This window comes from Lepus europaeus, chromosome 3, assembly GCF_033115175.1.
Source record: "Lepus europaeus isolate LE1 chromosome 3, mLepTim1.pri, whole genome shotgun sequence".
Classification (NCBI taxonomy): Eukaryota; Metazoa; Chordata; class Mammalia; order Lagomorpha; family Leporidae; genus Lepus; species Lepus europaeus.
Window position 1 is genome coordinate 80,304,026 of NC_084829.1, and position 13,356 is coordinate 80,317,381.

The window sequence follows — 13,356 nt, forward strand, 5'->3', positions numbered from 1 at the left end:
GAATCTTAGCAAATGATGGAAATGGGCTCTTTTTCTTCATGAAATATTTTTAATCCATGTTATGTATCTGGCAACAAATCATTTGTGTTTAATTTTAAAACTGATTTTTAAACTTATTTGTTGATACATGAAACACATATAGAAAAATGCAGTACAGAGCTCCACAAGGATAAAGAATGTAACATGTGAACATGCCCAGTATACAATGACAAACACAAATTAAGAAATAAAATACCAGTGTCCTCTCTGGACCCTCCCCAATTACCATACTTTTATCTTCCCAAAACAGTCCTTCTCAAACCACTGCTGGATTTTACCTTGTTTTTGAACTATGTTGCATATAATATTTTTGTGTGACTTCATTTGTTCAACATGTTCATGAGATTTATCTCTATAATTTATTTACATAGCTGTAATTAATTCATTTTTATTGCTGTGTGGTATTTCACATTAGTAATATGCCACAATCTATGTTTTCTTCTGCCTCTGGACATTTATCTTCCTTCTAGTTTTTGGCTCTTAGAAATAATCTTGCTATGAACATCTTTGTACATGTCCTTTCATGGTCGTTGTGTTGATGGTTTTCAGTTGAATGATAGAATATGTACCTGTACTTACATATGAAAAATAGAAATTGAGGCCACAAAGCCACTTACTGTAAGAATTTAGATTGTATCATTTTTACCCCATTTCTTTTTTCTCCTGTGGTTCTTTCAGGGTTCTGAATGAGTTTATTATGAAAAACCCTACTTTGGAGAATAAAAAAGACCAAAGAGACCTTCAGGTAGAGTAATCCAGATGGAGCGCTATTCCCAAAACTGTGTTTCTGAGTGCCCTAGACTTGAAAATAGAAGGATCAAATTCAATAATCTGTTTTTTTTCCAACTTTAAACATTCTGTGAAAATCATCCATGTCTATAGTAAAATATCTATTGTTAGAAATACAAACTGCAAAAGTTCATATCTAGTATATGTATGTGTGTATGTGTAAACAATTCTTTGTCTCTTTAGGATGTAACTCATAAAATAGTAGATGCAATTGGTGCAATTGCTGGTTCTTCTCTGGAACAGACAACATGGCTGCGACGAAATCTTGAGGTTAAGCCTTCTCCAAAAATAATAGTAGATGGAACCAATTTGGAATCTGATGTTGAAGGTATCGCCCTCAAACATTTTGGTTTATTATCTGAGACATATATTCACTAAGAAGTCATTGCAACAAGCATTGTAAAACTCACCCCTTTCCTCATGTTTATCAAGTAGCTTTTTTCAGTGGGAAGCTGGCCTACCTGTATTTTTACTTGACCTGTCTTTTCTCTTATTTAGATATGTTATCACCTGCAATGGAAACCTCAAATATAACTCCCTCTGTATATAGTGTCCATGCATTGACATTACTCTCAGAGGTAAATAATATAGTTTCTTCACATGAACATTCAAGTAAACAGTTTCAGAACTAGATATTATCAAGTGATTCATACAGAGAGGTTTTTAATTTATAAAACCATTTTGTACTTCTGGAACTCACTATATAAAATTTTGACCTTTGGATTATTTAGTTTGCTAAACATTAATGATATCTTTAAATATTGCTCTTCCTCCTCTCACACTATTTTCTACAAGTGTATTTTTAAAAAAGAAAAGTGCTTTTATTGCCCACTATGGTGAGGAGAAATGGAGATGGTATAATGATGCCTGATATTATAAAGAAGATTAGAATATTCTTGAGCTCTTCTTTATACTCTTCTACTTCAGTTAAAAGTGGTGTGCTTTGTCCATGTTTATATTTTATAACAAACATAAAAGCAGATTGTGGCAAAAAACCACTAATGTAAAAATTATTTTAAAAATTATTTAAAGAGATCTAAATTTAGATTTTTCTGATTTTAGGATATTCTAGTTTTTCTTACAAGCTGAAAATCAGTACCTCTAGATTATGTCAGTTTCAGATCAAAGATTATTCCATTTCATTTCTTTTATAGGTTTTGGCTCATCTTTTAGATATGGTTTTCTATAGCGATGAAAAGGAGCGAGTTATTCCTTTGCTTGTAAATATTATGCATTATGTTGTGCCCTACCTCCGAAATCACAGGTACTGTTGTTAGTCAAATAGATTTAAGTGAATACATGCCTATTAAAGATAAATGGTATTACCTTATTGTTGTTTTTGGAATCAACCAAAAACAGCAGTATTTTTATCTTGCATTATAATGGTTTTAAAAAACCTTACATAGGGGCCAGCATTGTGGCACAGTTAGTTGAGCATCCACTTAAAATGGTTGCATCTCATATCAGAGCTCTGGTTCGAGTTCCAACTACACTTTCAATACAGCTTCTTGCTAATGTGCCTGGTAATAGAAGATTGCCCAAGTACCTGGGCCCCCACCACCACATGGGAAACCTGGATGGAGTTCTTGGCTCCTGGGTTCAGGAGCCTAGCTTAGCCCTGGCTGTTGTGGTCATTAATGGGGAAGGGAAGTAAACCAGTGGTTGAAAGATCTCTTTCTCTGGCACTACCATTCAAATAAATAAATAAGCAAATATATTTTTCAAAAACATTATATATTGTTTCTCCTATGGCATTTTGCATTCCATGTCTTCATGTCATTGTCTTGAGAACTTTTACATCTAAATTTAACCACGTTAAGTTATAACAGATAAGTTAAGGTGGTTTTTCTTCTTAATAGTGCACATAATGCACCTAGTTATCGAGCCTGTGTCCAGCTGCTCAGCAGCCTCAGTGGGTATCAGTACACACGGAGAGCTTGGAAAAAAGAAGCATTTGACCTCTTTATGGATGCCAGTTTCTTTCAGATGGATGCCGCTTGTGTTAATCAGTAAGTCATCCTGTTGGTTTTATTTCACATGATAATGCATCTCACAGTCTGCTGAGGTCAGCTTCTGTCCTGCAGAGTAGACCAGTGTTCCTTTACAATAACGACTGCAACAAAATCTTAATCACATATCATATCCCTTTTCATTTTCAGTTGGAGAGCAATTATGGACAATCTGATGACACATGATAAGACAACATTTAGAGATTTGATGAGTGAGTATTGTGGAATGATAATCCAAGCAATATCCTGTTGTGATTAATTCTTTTTATTTTAAGATTTAATTTATTTATTTGAGATATAGAGTTACAGATGGTGAGAGGGAGAGACAGAGAGAAAGGTCCTCCATCCACTGGTTCACTCTCCAAATGGCTGCAATGGCCAGAGCCAAGCCAATCTGAAGCCAGGAGCCAGGATTCTCGGCCAGGTCTCTTGTGGGTGCAGGGGCCCAGGCACTTGGGTAATCCTCTACTACTTTCCCAGGCCATAGCAGAGAGCTGGGTTGGAAGTGGAGCAGCTGGGACTAGAACCAGCACTCATACGGGATGCTGGCGCCGCAGGTGGAGGATTAACCCACTGCACAACAGTGCTGGCTCCCATGATTCATTCTATTATTTACATTGCCCTTTTCTGGAAACTACTGAGTTTGCTTTTGTCGACTTATCCTTAGTATCCTATGGAAATATAATGTTAAAATTTACAGAGTATAACTTCAGTGATAAATAATAGCTAAAACTATTTGTCCTTTGGGGACAACTAGTGGAAGGAAGGGTCCATGTCTAATTTGACTCTAAATTGTCCAACACACAGCCTAGTACCTGCTACATAATAGGCACTCAATGAATAATTACTGAATGAATGATAGACCGACAGGTGGTGAGGCAGAGACAGTTGGATCCAAACCATTATACAAGCCATTCTAAATCTCAGGGCCTCTGTTTATCTCCCATCAAGGAAGAAAAGGGACCAATCTCTATTGATCAATCTCTATTACTCCTTTACTCAATTTTGATAGTTTCACTCAATATTTTATCTGAAAAAAAGGTTTTCTTAATTTTTAAAACAGTATGAAAGTTACTAAAATTAAACAGTAAAATTAGGTGAATCTGTAATATTTTCTATAAAATCTTTAGCTATAGTCTTCTGATATGGAGAAAAGGCAGCATATTTTCTGTCCTCTTAGGGTTATTTTAAGGTTCAAGTTTATTCAACAAATATTTATTAAAAGATAACATTAAAGTTATTACCATAACTTTAATCAAGCTTTAAAAATTATTTCAGGAAGTTAGAAGGAAAGGGAATAGGTATGAGTGTGATAGATTTTAAATAATTGCTGAAGAGCTTATATTTCCTTTGAAACTAAAGCTGCCATGAAAAGGCCTAGGGACAGAATACTCAATGCATAGGAAACAAAAATTACAAAGGTCTTGGGGTGGGAGCAAATGAATTTAACAGCAGAAAAAAATAATGTCACTGCAGCAGAGTGAATTGGAGATAAAGAACAAGATATAACGAAGGACAAGTAGGTAGGCCAGGCCACATTGGAAATTATTTTTTAACGTAACATGAAGGATCTAAGCAGATGACATAAAATATTAAAAGATTTTATATATTGTTAGTGATTTTTGCCTTCTAAACCCAGAGTTCTAAATTTTCCTGCCTCAACATCATAGTTCTTACCATTTGCTCTGCTGACATGTAGATCTGGCATGCTAGATCTGTTTCTCATTACTTCTGCACCAGATAGCAGTCCCAAGTCCTCTAGCCCATGCTTCTCTCACTTCTGGATATTATAGGACATTTAGCCATTTAAAAATGTATGTATTTATTTGAAAGCAAGAGGCAGAGACAGATCTCATCTACTCACTGCCTTACTACCCAAATGCCTTTAAGAGCTGAGACTGGGCCAGGCTGAATCCAGGAGCTGGGGATTCAGTCCAAATCTCCCATGCCGGTGGGAGGGGCCCAACCATCTGATCCATAACCTGCAGCCTCCCAGGTTGCATGTTAGCCAGTGGAATCATAAGTAGAGTCAGGACTGTAATCCAGGCACTCTATATGAGATGCAGGTGTTCCAAGTGGCTTCTTAATTGCAATACCAAATGCCAGCCTCTCTAACCATTTTTAAAGGCAAACAGCAGAATAATCTTTTATTAAATGACTAGATGACTGTGTAACAGTCTCTCACTTGCTTTTCTTTTTCCAGCTCGTGTAGCTGTGGCTCAAAGCAGTTCACTTAATCTCTTTGCAAACCGAGATGTGGAGCTAGAACAGAGAGCCATGCTTCTCAAAAGATTAGCATTTGCTATTTTTAGCAGTGAAGTTGACCAGTACCAGAAATATCTTCCAGATATACAAGGTAAATAGTGAAAACTAGTTTTATTTTCAGTCTTCCAACTGCAGTTGTGTTTTTTTTCCTGTTTTTCTAATTTTAAGTTGGGATGAAATACACCTAGTATCAGTAGATGAGGAATATTTTATAGTTAGAAATATATCTACTAAAACAACAAATGTTACCATCTCCAGTATCTAAGAATAATCAACACTGTGTTTGTAGAACTTGCTTAAATGTAGTCTTGATTTTATTGTTTGATTCAAGCTTCCTACGAATTCATGTTTGAGGATGAGATGTAAGATCTACTTGTTGCAGGCAAGTTGAGGATGAGATATTAGACTGACATGCTGCAGGCAAGCCTGTTAGAGTTTTATATTGTGAACAAGAAGTTGCATCCCATAAAGAAAGAACCAAATTATTTGCCGTACCAGGAAGTTGTGGCTAGCAGTAGCATATAGAGGTCTGTAATTTAGGGATATAGTAGGAGGGCTGTGTAAGGTATCAACTGGGTTTGGTGGATGTCTGTGTCCAGAGGATACTGGTACACTCATCACTCATGCCACCAAACAGTTCCACAACTGAATTATGTGCTGGCCTCACCAGTGTGCTCTATGACCTCAAGCCTCAGGAACTGACATGGGGCCATTACAGTTGTCTCTATGAGATTTTTCTTTTCTCCCAGAAGAGAAATGGCTCCTTCTTTCTTAACCATTTATACCTAATTTCAGGTATATGCAGGCACTTCAAAAAGCTTATGAAATTAAAAGTTGTTTATTTTGATGCAAAAAACTTGAAAACAATGCAATTTTAGATCCCTCAGATGCATTGATCAATCTGCAACAGGTTGGAATACCTTTTAAAGTTAAATCACTTCTCAGCCTTTTGGCAAAGATCAAGTGTAAAGTTGATCCTTCGCCACAAATAGTGTGAACAGTACTGGACTAGATGGTACAATTTTATGGGCAATTCAAATATTTAGTTATTGAAAAGATACTGCTTTTCTTTCAGAGAGATTGGTTGAGAGTCTTCGTTTGCCCCAAGTTCCAACTCTTCACTCTCAAGTGTTCCTGTTTTTCAGAGTGTTACTTTTAAGAATGTCTCCACAACATCTTACCTCACTCTGGCCTACCATGATCACAGAACTTGTGAGTTAATTTTAATTTGTTCAGATTATAAATCTAAACCATAAACAAAATGTCTCTTGTTTCCATGTGTTTACTGGATAAAAATTAATTTTGGAAGAGATTATTTAAACCAGTTACTGACAATTTTTACAATTCAAAACAGTGAAACACATCAAATTCTATCTCCATACAGGTTAACGTTTCATATATGCAATGTAAGTGGCAGCTCCTTGTGAATCATCATTTTATCTGATCTAGTTTAATGAGCAGGCTTTTATAAGCCACATTTTTCACTTTATCATAGACAACAAGCCAGCTCCCGTCTGTAGCAGGACCTCTCATGATAGAGATAGTTGAGCTATATTTAAATGGAGTGACATAAGGCATCAACTCACTCTTGAAGTGTAACACCTATCCCAGTTAAAATTGCTTCAGGGGCAGGTGTTTAGCCTAGTGGTTAATACTATGGTTAAGACATCAGCTTCCCATATCAGAGTGCCCGGGTACAGTTCCCAGCTCCTGACTCCAGCTTCCTGCTAATGCAGATCCTGGGAGGCAACAGGTGATGGCTCAGGTAATTGAGTTCCTGCCACCCACATGGGATACCTGGATTGAGTTGCTTGCTGGCCCTCAGCTTCAGCATACCTTCACCTATCACTGGCTTTTGCAGAGTGAACCAGCAGATTGGCTCACTCACTTGAGCTCTCTCTCTTTCCCCTTCTCAAATCAATAAATTTTAAAAATAATTTTTATTTTACTTTATTTATATTTATTTATTACACTTGCTTCAGAGAGACTTTACTGTAAACAAGGAAAACCTTCCGAAGTCCCACCTATGTAATTTTGTTCTCCCTCCCTCCCTAAACCATAGCCAGTCATCTTCACAAGAAGGATTTGGGGAGTTGGGAAAGGGAAACAAGTAAAGAATGAGAAAGGAGTTTCTATCTCTGAAAACCCAGTTTTATAGTTTTTTCCATGAAGAAATTTGCTTTAAAATTACTTTAACATGGCCGGCGCCGCGGCTCACTAGGCTAATCCTCCGCCTTGCGGAGCCGGCACACTGGGTTCTAGTCCCGGTCGGGGCACCGGTCCTGTCCCGGATGCCCCTCTTCCAGGCCAGCTCTCTGCTGTGGCCCGGGAGTGCAGTGGAGGATGGCCCAAGTGCTTGGGCCCTGCACCCCATGGGAGACCAGGAGAAGCACCTGGCTCCTGCCATCGGATCAGCGCGGTGCGCCTGTCGCAGCATGCCTACCGCGGCGGCCATTGGAGGGTGAACCAACGGCAAAAGGAAGACCTTTCTCTCTGTCTCTCTCTCTCTCTCACTGTCCACTCTGCCTGTCAAAAAAAAAAAAAATTACTTTAACTTATTTACTTATTTATTTTAGTAACTGTGACTATGTTCCTTAGAGACCTAAAACAAAAGCCTGTTTTCATCTCACTGGATTCTGCCAAATGATCAAGGCTTCATGCTGCTAAATTTGCTCTTTTATTTTCAGGAACTATGTATAATTTAAAGGATTCTAAATATTCTAAATTTTTTTACATTGATGAAAATACAGCCTAAATATAATATGAAAGAATTAAATGGCCAGTTTAAATAAATGCTTAATATTTATTTCATGGTCTTCAGGTACAAGTATTTTTACTGATGGAGCAAGAACTCACTGCTGATGAGGATATTTCCCGGTAATGTGATTTATTTCAATGCATTCTCATCAGTTCTTAACAAAAATTATTCAGAAAGTTCCTTAGCACCTAATAGCATATAGATACTATTTATCTGAATACTTCATATATTTAATACATTATCTAAATCATCATGTTTGGATACAATATTCCTTAAGCATTTAAGACTAAACTATCTGCATTCATGACCTTTGTGTGCTAGACATAAATTTATTTTAAAGCAGTGCAGTAGTTGTACTACATGAGCCATATTGGTTTTGGTAGGTCAGATCTGGTCCCTGAAACATTGTACCATAATAAAACTCATTATGGTAGATACCCCTATTACCAAAGTATCTAGATCTTCCAGAATGGCTCCAACTTAACATGCTATAATTTTATTCTTTTTAGTAGAAATAGTTTAGTAATGTATAATATACATTATAATTATATATTACATAATATATTATATAATATATAGCATATATTATATATCATATAATATAATATGTTATATATTTATATTATATTAAATATATTATATAATTACATATAATTTATATATTTATTTTTATATATTATATATTATTATACATTATATTTTATATTATGTATATTATATGTTCTATAAGTATATATTTATATAATTATAATATAATTATATATTATGTATTATAATATTATATGTTATATATAATTATAATTATATATAACATATAATATTATAATTCATATAATTTTAAAAGTTTTATACAGATTTAGAAATTGAAATTTTCCTTTAAAACGTGTCATGAATATATTTTATCATTTTGGAGCACTAGATTTATTAAGAGTCCTTTGTACTAGGAACGGATTTTATTATTATAGAAAGCTTCCTCCCATGTTTGCTGAAAGAAGTTGATTAGTAGTAAAGTTTCTTGGATTTACATTTTTTATTTTTATATTTGAGTCTGATTTTTTTATTTGGGAACAAAATTAATTTAGTTATGACCTTGCTTAGCAATTACTGGCACACTTGTATCAGGATGATTATGAAAAGTATTAGTTGGTACCATTAGATCCGCCAGGAACGCCTTGTGGGAAAATGAGTGCAGCTGCTGACAGTTCTCTCTCCTTCCTGCAGGGCTTCCGGCCCCTCTGTGGCTGGCCTGGAGACCACCTACACAGGGGGTAATGGCTTTTCTACTTCCTATAACAGCCAGCGCTGGCTAAACCTCTATCTATCTGCTTGCAAATTTTTGGATTTGGCTCTGGCATTGCCCTCTGAAAATCTTCCTCAGTTCCAAATGTAAGTAAAAGCAATGATATTAAGTGGATATTTTTGAAAATACATTTTCTTTGGCCACTAACATCTGAGACTATTTAAATATTCTTTGTACAAGTTAAAATAGTCATAATTTTTACTAAAGTAATTTTTTGCAAGAAATATGGCGGCAGAGTTATTGGAATAAATGGTGTGATTTTTTTTTTCTTTTTTAGTTTTTCATTTATTTGAAAGGCAGAGCCACAAATAGAAAGTGAGAGAGTCACAGACAGATCTTCCATGTACTGGTTCTCTCTCCAGATGGCTGCAATGGCTGGGGCTGGGCCAGCCTAGAGCCTCCTCCTGGTCTCCTACTGGGATACAGGGGCCCAAGCACTTAAGCCATCCTCCACTGCCTTCCAAGGCCATTAGCAGGGAGCTGGATTGGAAGTGGAGCAGCTAGGATGCCAGCATAGCAGGCAGCAGTGTTACCCAGTACACCATGCCAGCCCCAAGAGGCTTATTTTTACACTGTGGAAGGACTGGAAATGGGCCAGACTTAAAATCAAGGAAGCTGGGGTATTTTTGTCTGTTTTTTTTTTAAGATGACACTAAGTTGAACGAAAAGGTATGGAGGAAAACTGATTAAATTCTCAAAATGCCTTATTCATAAGTGCTCAAAAATAATTTTTCATGTCTGAATTTTAAAAATTGGCAAAGTATATGAGTTGTCTTATTAAAATGTATTTAAGGTAGGGGCTGGCACTGTTGCGTAACCAGTAAAGCTGTCGCCTACCACGCCAGCATCCCGTATGGGCTCTGGTTCAAGTCCCGGCTGCTCCACTTCCAATCCAGCTCACTGGTATGGCCTGGGAAAGCAGTGGAAGATGGCCCAAATCCTTGGGCCCTTGCACCCACATGTTGCATAGGTCACATGGGAGACCTAGAAGAAGCTCCTGGCTCCTGGCTTTGGATCGGCCCAGCTCTGGCTATTGCAGCCATCTGGAGAGTGAACCAACTGATAGAAGACCTCTCTTCTCTCTGTCTTTGCCTCTGCCTCTCTGTAACTCTTCCTTTTAAATAAATCTTTTTTAAAAAAAAATGTATCTAAGAGAATTTATCCACAGTATCATATGTGTATTTGCATATTATACTGTGTTGTATTATTCAGAAATATAATATTAATGATAAAGAGTAAGATCTCAAAATACTTATTCTCTTTTTTTTTTTTATTTGGATATGCGTAAATCTCCAAAAGTTGCTGTTTCACCAGCTTTCTTTCAATGTAATGCTAGGATTCGGAAATTATTTCTACATTATTCAGTGCGATTTTTCTTTCATTTGAAAATCATATTTTTTTTTAAGATTTATTTATTTATTTCAAAGGAAGAGTTAAAGAGAGGCAGATGCTGAGAAAGAGAGAGGTCTTCCATCCGCTGGTTCACTTCCCAGATGGCCACAATGGCTGGAGCTGTGCTGATCCAAAGCTAGGAGCCAGGAGCATCTTTCAGGTCTCCCACATGGGTGCAGGGACTCAAGGACTTGGGCCATCTTCCACTGCTTTCCCAGGCCATAGCAGAGAGCTGGATCCGAAGTGGAGCAGCCGGGACTCGAACTGGTGCCCATATGGGATGCCGGCATTGCAGGCGGCAGCTTTACCCACTATGCCACAGTGCCAGCCCCAAAAAACAACATATACTTCTGTTTTTTATAAATTTCAGTGGTTGAGTGTCTGTCAAATTGATGCTACTCCTAGAGGAGTTAAAAAAGGGTATAAGCAGAATTGTAGGGAAGTGACCAAAATTAACCAGAATACTTAAATTTCACAAAAATGATAGAAATGATGCCCTTCAGTGCTCTGCGATGAACATTAAGTAGTGTGTTTAATTGCACAGAACTCTGATTCTACATGACAAAGACCAAAATTAGTTCATGAATTTTACTAATCAAGATATACTTACTACAAAAGGAAGAGAAACATGCCATAATAAAAATGACAAGTTTTTAAAAACTAATGTTTTTAAAATTAATTTTTAATTATAAAGTAGGAGAAAAGATGGAGAATTTCATAATCTCTAGTATCTGTGTAGGCATGATCTACATTTCTTTTTTCTTTAAGCTTTATTTATTTATTTGAAAGATTTACAGAGAGATCTTTCATCCACTGGTTCACTCCCCAGATGGCCACAACAGCCAGCGCTGGGCCAGGCCAAAGCCAGGAGTTTCTTCCGAGTCTCCATGTGGGTGTTAGGGACCCAGGCACTTGGGCCGTCTTCTGCTGCTTTTCCCAGGCCATTAGTAAGGAGCTGGATCAGGAGTGGAGCAGCCAGGACAGGAATTGGCACCCATATGGGATGCTGGTGTCACAGGCAGTAGCTTTACTATGCCACAATGCTGGCCCCACAAAAAATTGTTTTTAAAATCCATGCACTTTTTTTTCCATAGTACCCATTTTCCATGACTCCTTGAAGACCCCTGGTAAATGATAAAAGTCTAACATGCTTAATACTTAACCTAACAGAAACAATAAATGACAAAAAAAATAGTTTGTAGAAAACAAAAGGCTTTTAAACAAGGAAAGATGCTGATCTGTATTCACAAAAGAAATTACCATTAAAATGATAAATAATCAGTATGGTAAAGATGTGAAAGCTGCTTTCCTTTTTACTCAATAACAGAAGCATTCTTATGCTTGTTGGAAATGTACATTGATTGATGTTGTCTAGTTCTTCAAAGATGGCATTTACCAAAATGTAAAATATACATGCATTTTAAGCCCATAATTCTGCTGTTTCCAAGGATTCATCCTATCAGTTTAGTTTCATATGTTCACAAAAATATGTTTTATATAAGGGTAACCACTGTGGCACTTTTGCAATATTAAACAGACAACCTAGGAAACTGGTTAATCAGTATCTTCTAACATTGGAGTTCTATGTAGCTGTTAGAGAATGGGGTTTTATATGATGAGGAATGATAGCCAAGAAATGTAATGAAAGCCAAACAAGCAGCAGTCATTTGTTTTCTTTTAAAGCGGGGAGGTTTGGTCATGTGAATCTGTACTCTTGTATGCATAAATTCTCTTTGGTATAAAACGAGCAACACTGATGGATCTTAATATGAGGGAGAGACTAGCTTTCTTTGGTGTGTCCTTTTATACTATTTACATGTTTTCCATAGTCAGACAACAGTTACTTATTAAAGACTAAAATAAGGTGCAAGCATTTGGCGCAGCAGTTAGGATGCCCTTGGGATGCCCACATTCCATGTGGGAGTCTCTAGATTTGGGTCTCTGCTCTACCTCTGATTCCAGCTTCTGCTAAAGTCACTCTAGGAGGCAGGTAATGGCTCCAGTAGCTGGGTCCCTGCCGCTCATGTGGGAGACCTGAATGGAGTTTGGGGAGCCTGACTTTGGCCTGGCTCAGAGCCACTTTTTTCAGGCATTTGCAAAGTGAACCAACAGATGGAAGATCTCTCCCTCTCTGCCTTTCAAACAAATAAAGAATATTTTTTTAAAAAAAGAAATAAAAACAAATACAAGGGAAATGTGAAAGAAGTCCTACTTAATTTTTTTTCTTTAATTTTCTCAGTTCTTTGCCCCTTTACCATGTACTTAGGGAACATTTGGTCAAATACATTGGGAAATCATCTGAGTGTTAGAGTATGAAGAGAAAACAAAATAAATGCAATTTTCCTCTTAAGTTTTAGATTATTAACCTATGTGGAAGAAAATGTTTGAGTACTTTGTGCTCATGAAAAAATTAGTGATGCGCACTTGGCAAATTGATGTATAATTTACCCTTTATAGCCCTCTGAAATTTTACTGAAGAAAGGCTTAGAGAGGTTAAGAAACACACCAGGCTGACAGGGCTGCAGGTGGCACAGCTGACATTTGAACCTTTATATAGTGAGGTGATGATCGTTTTACTATTTTACATGGCCATTTCCTTGTACGTACAGGTACCGATGGGCCTTTATTCCAGAAGCCTCAGATGATTCAGGTTTGGAAGTCAGAAGGCAGGGCATACATCAACGAGAATTTAAGCCTTATGTGGTACGACTAGCAAAACTTCTTCGGAAAAGGGCAAAGGTATTGTACATTTTTTTATTCACTTCTGTTTTGTTTTGTGTAAATGTTGCATTAGTGAGGCATTT

The 13,356-nt window shown here is 36.8% G+C and overlaps 1 protein-coding gene across 8 annotated transcripts in view; it reads left to right on the forward strand.

The window, feature by feature from the left end:
* Nucleotides 1-13,356, forward strand: part of DOP1A (DOP1 leucine zipper like protein A) — a 117,048-nt gene that overhangs the window by 95,194 nt on the left and 8,498 nt on the right. For 4 of the 8 annotated variants that reach the window (XR_009865501.1, XM_062186417.1, XM_062186419.1 and 1 more), the window contains exons 26-36: nucleotides 718-784; nucleotides 1,012-1,156; nucleotides 1,327-1,406; nucleotides 1,983-2,092; nucleotides 2,688-2,837; nucleotides 2,988-3,049; nucleotides 5,041-5,193; nucleotides 6,178-6,314; nucleotides 7,924-7,979; nucleotides 9,082-9,246; nucleotides 13,162-13,291. Coding sequence is in view for 5 of the 8 variants with exons in the window: in XM_062186417.1 (XP_062042401.1) it covers nucleotides 718-784; nucleotides 1,012-1,156; nucleotides 1,327-1,406; nucleotides 1,983-2,092; nucleotides 2,688-2,837; nucleotides 2,988-3,049; nucleotides 5,041-5,193; nucleotides 6,178-6,314; nucleotides 7,924-7,979; nucleotides 9,082-9,246; nucleotides 13,162-13,291 (1,255 nt within the window). In the remaining 3 variants the exon portion in view is untranslated. Of the gene's footprint in view, nucleotides 1-717; nucleotides 785-1,011; nucleotides 1,157-1,326; nucleotides 1,407-1,982; nucleotides 2,093-2,687; nucleotides 2,838-2,987; nucleotides 3,050-5,040; nucleotides 5,194-6,177; nucleotides 6,315-7,923; nucleotides 7,980-9,081; nucleotides 9,247-13,161; nucleotides 13,292-13,356 lie in introns of those variants that run through there. The other 4 variants (XM_062186420.1, XR_009865503.1, XR_009865502.1 and 1 more) reach the window with 4 other exon arrangements.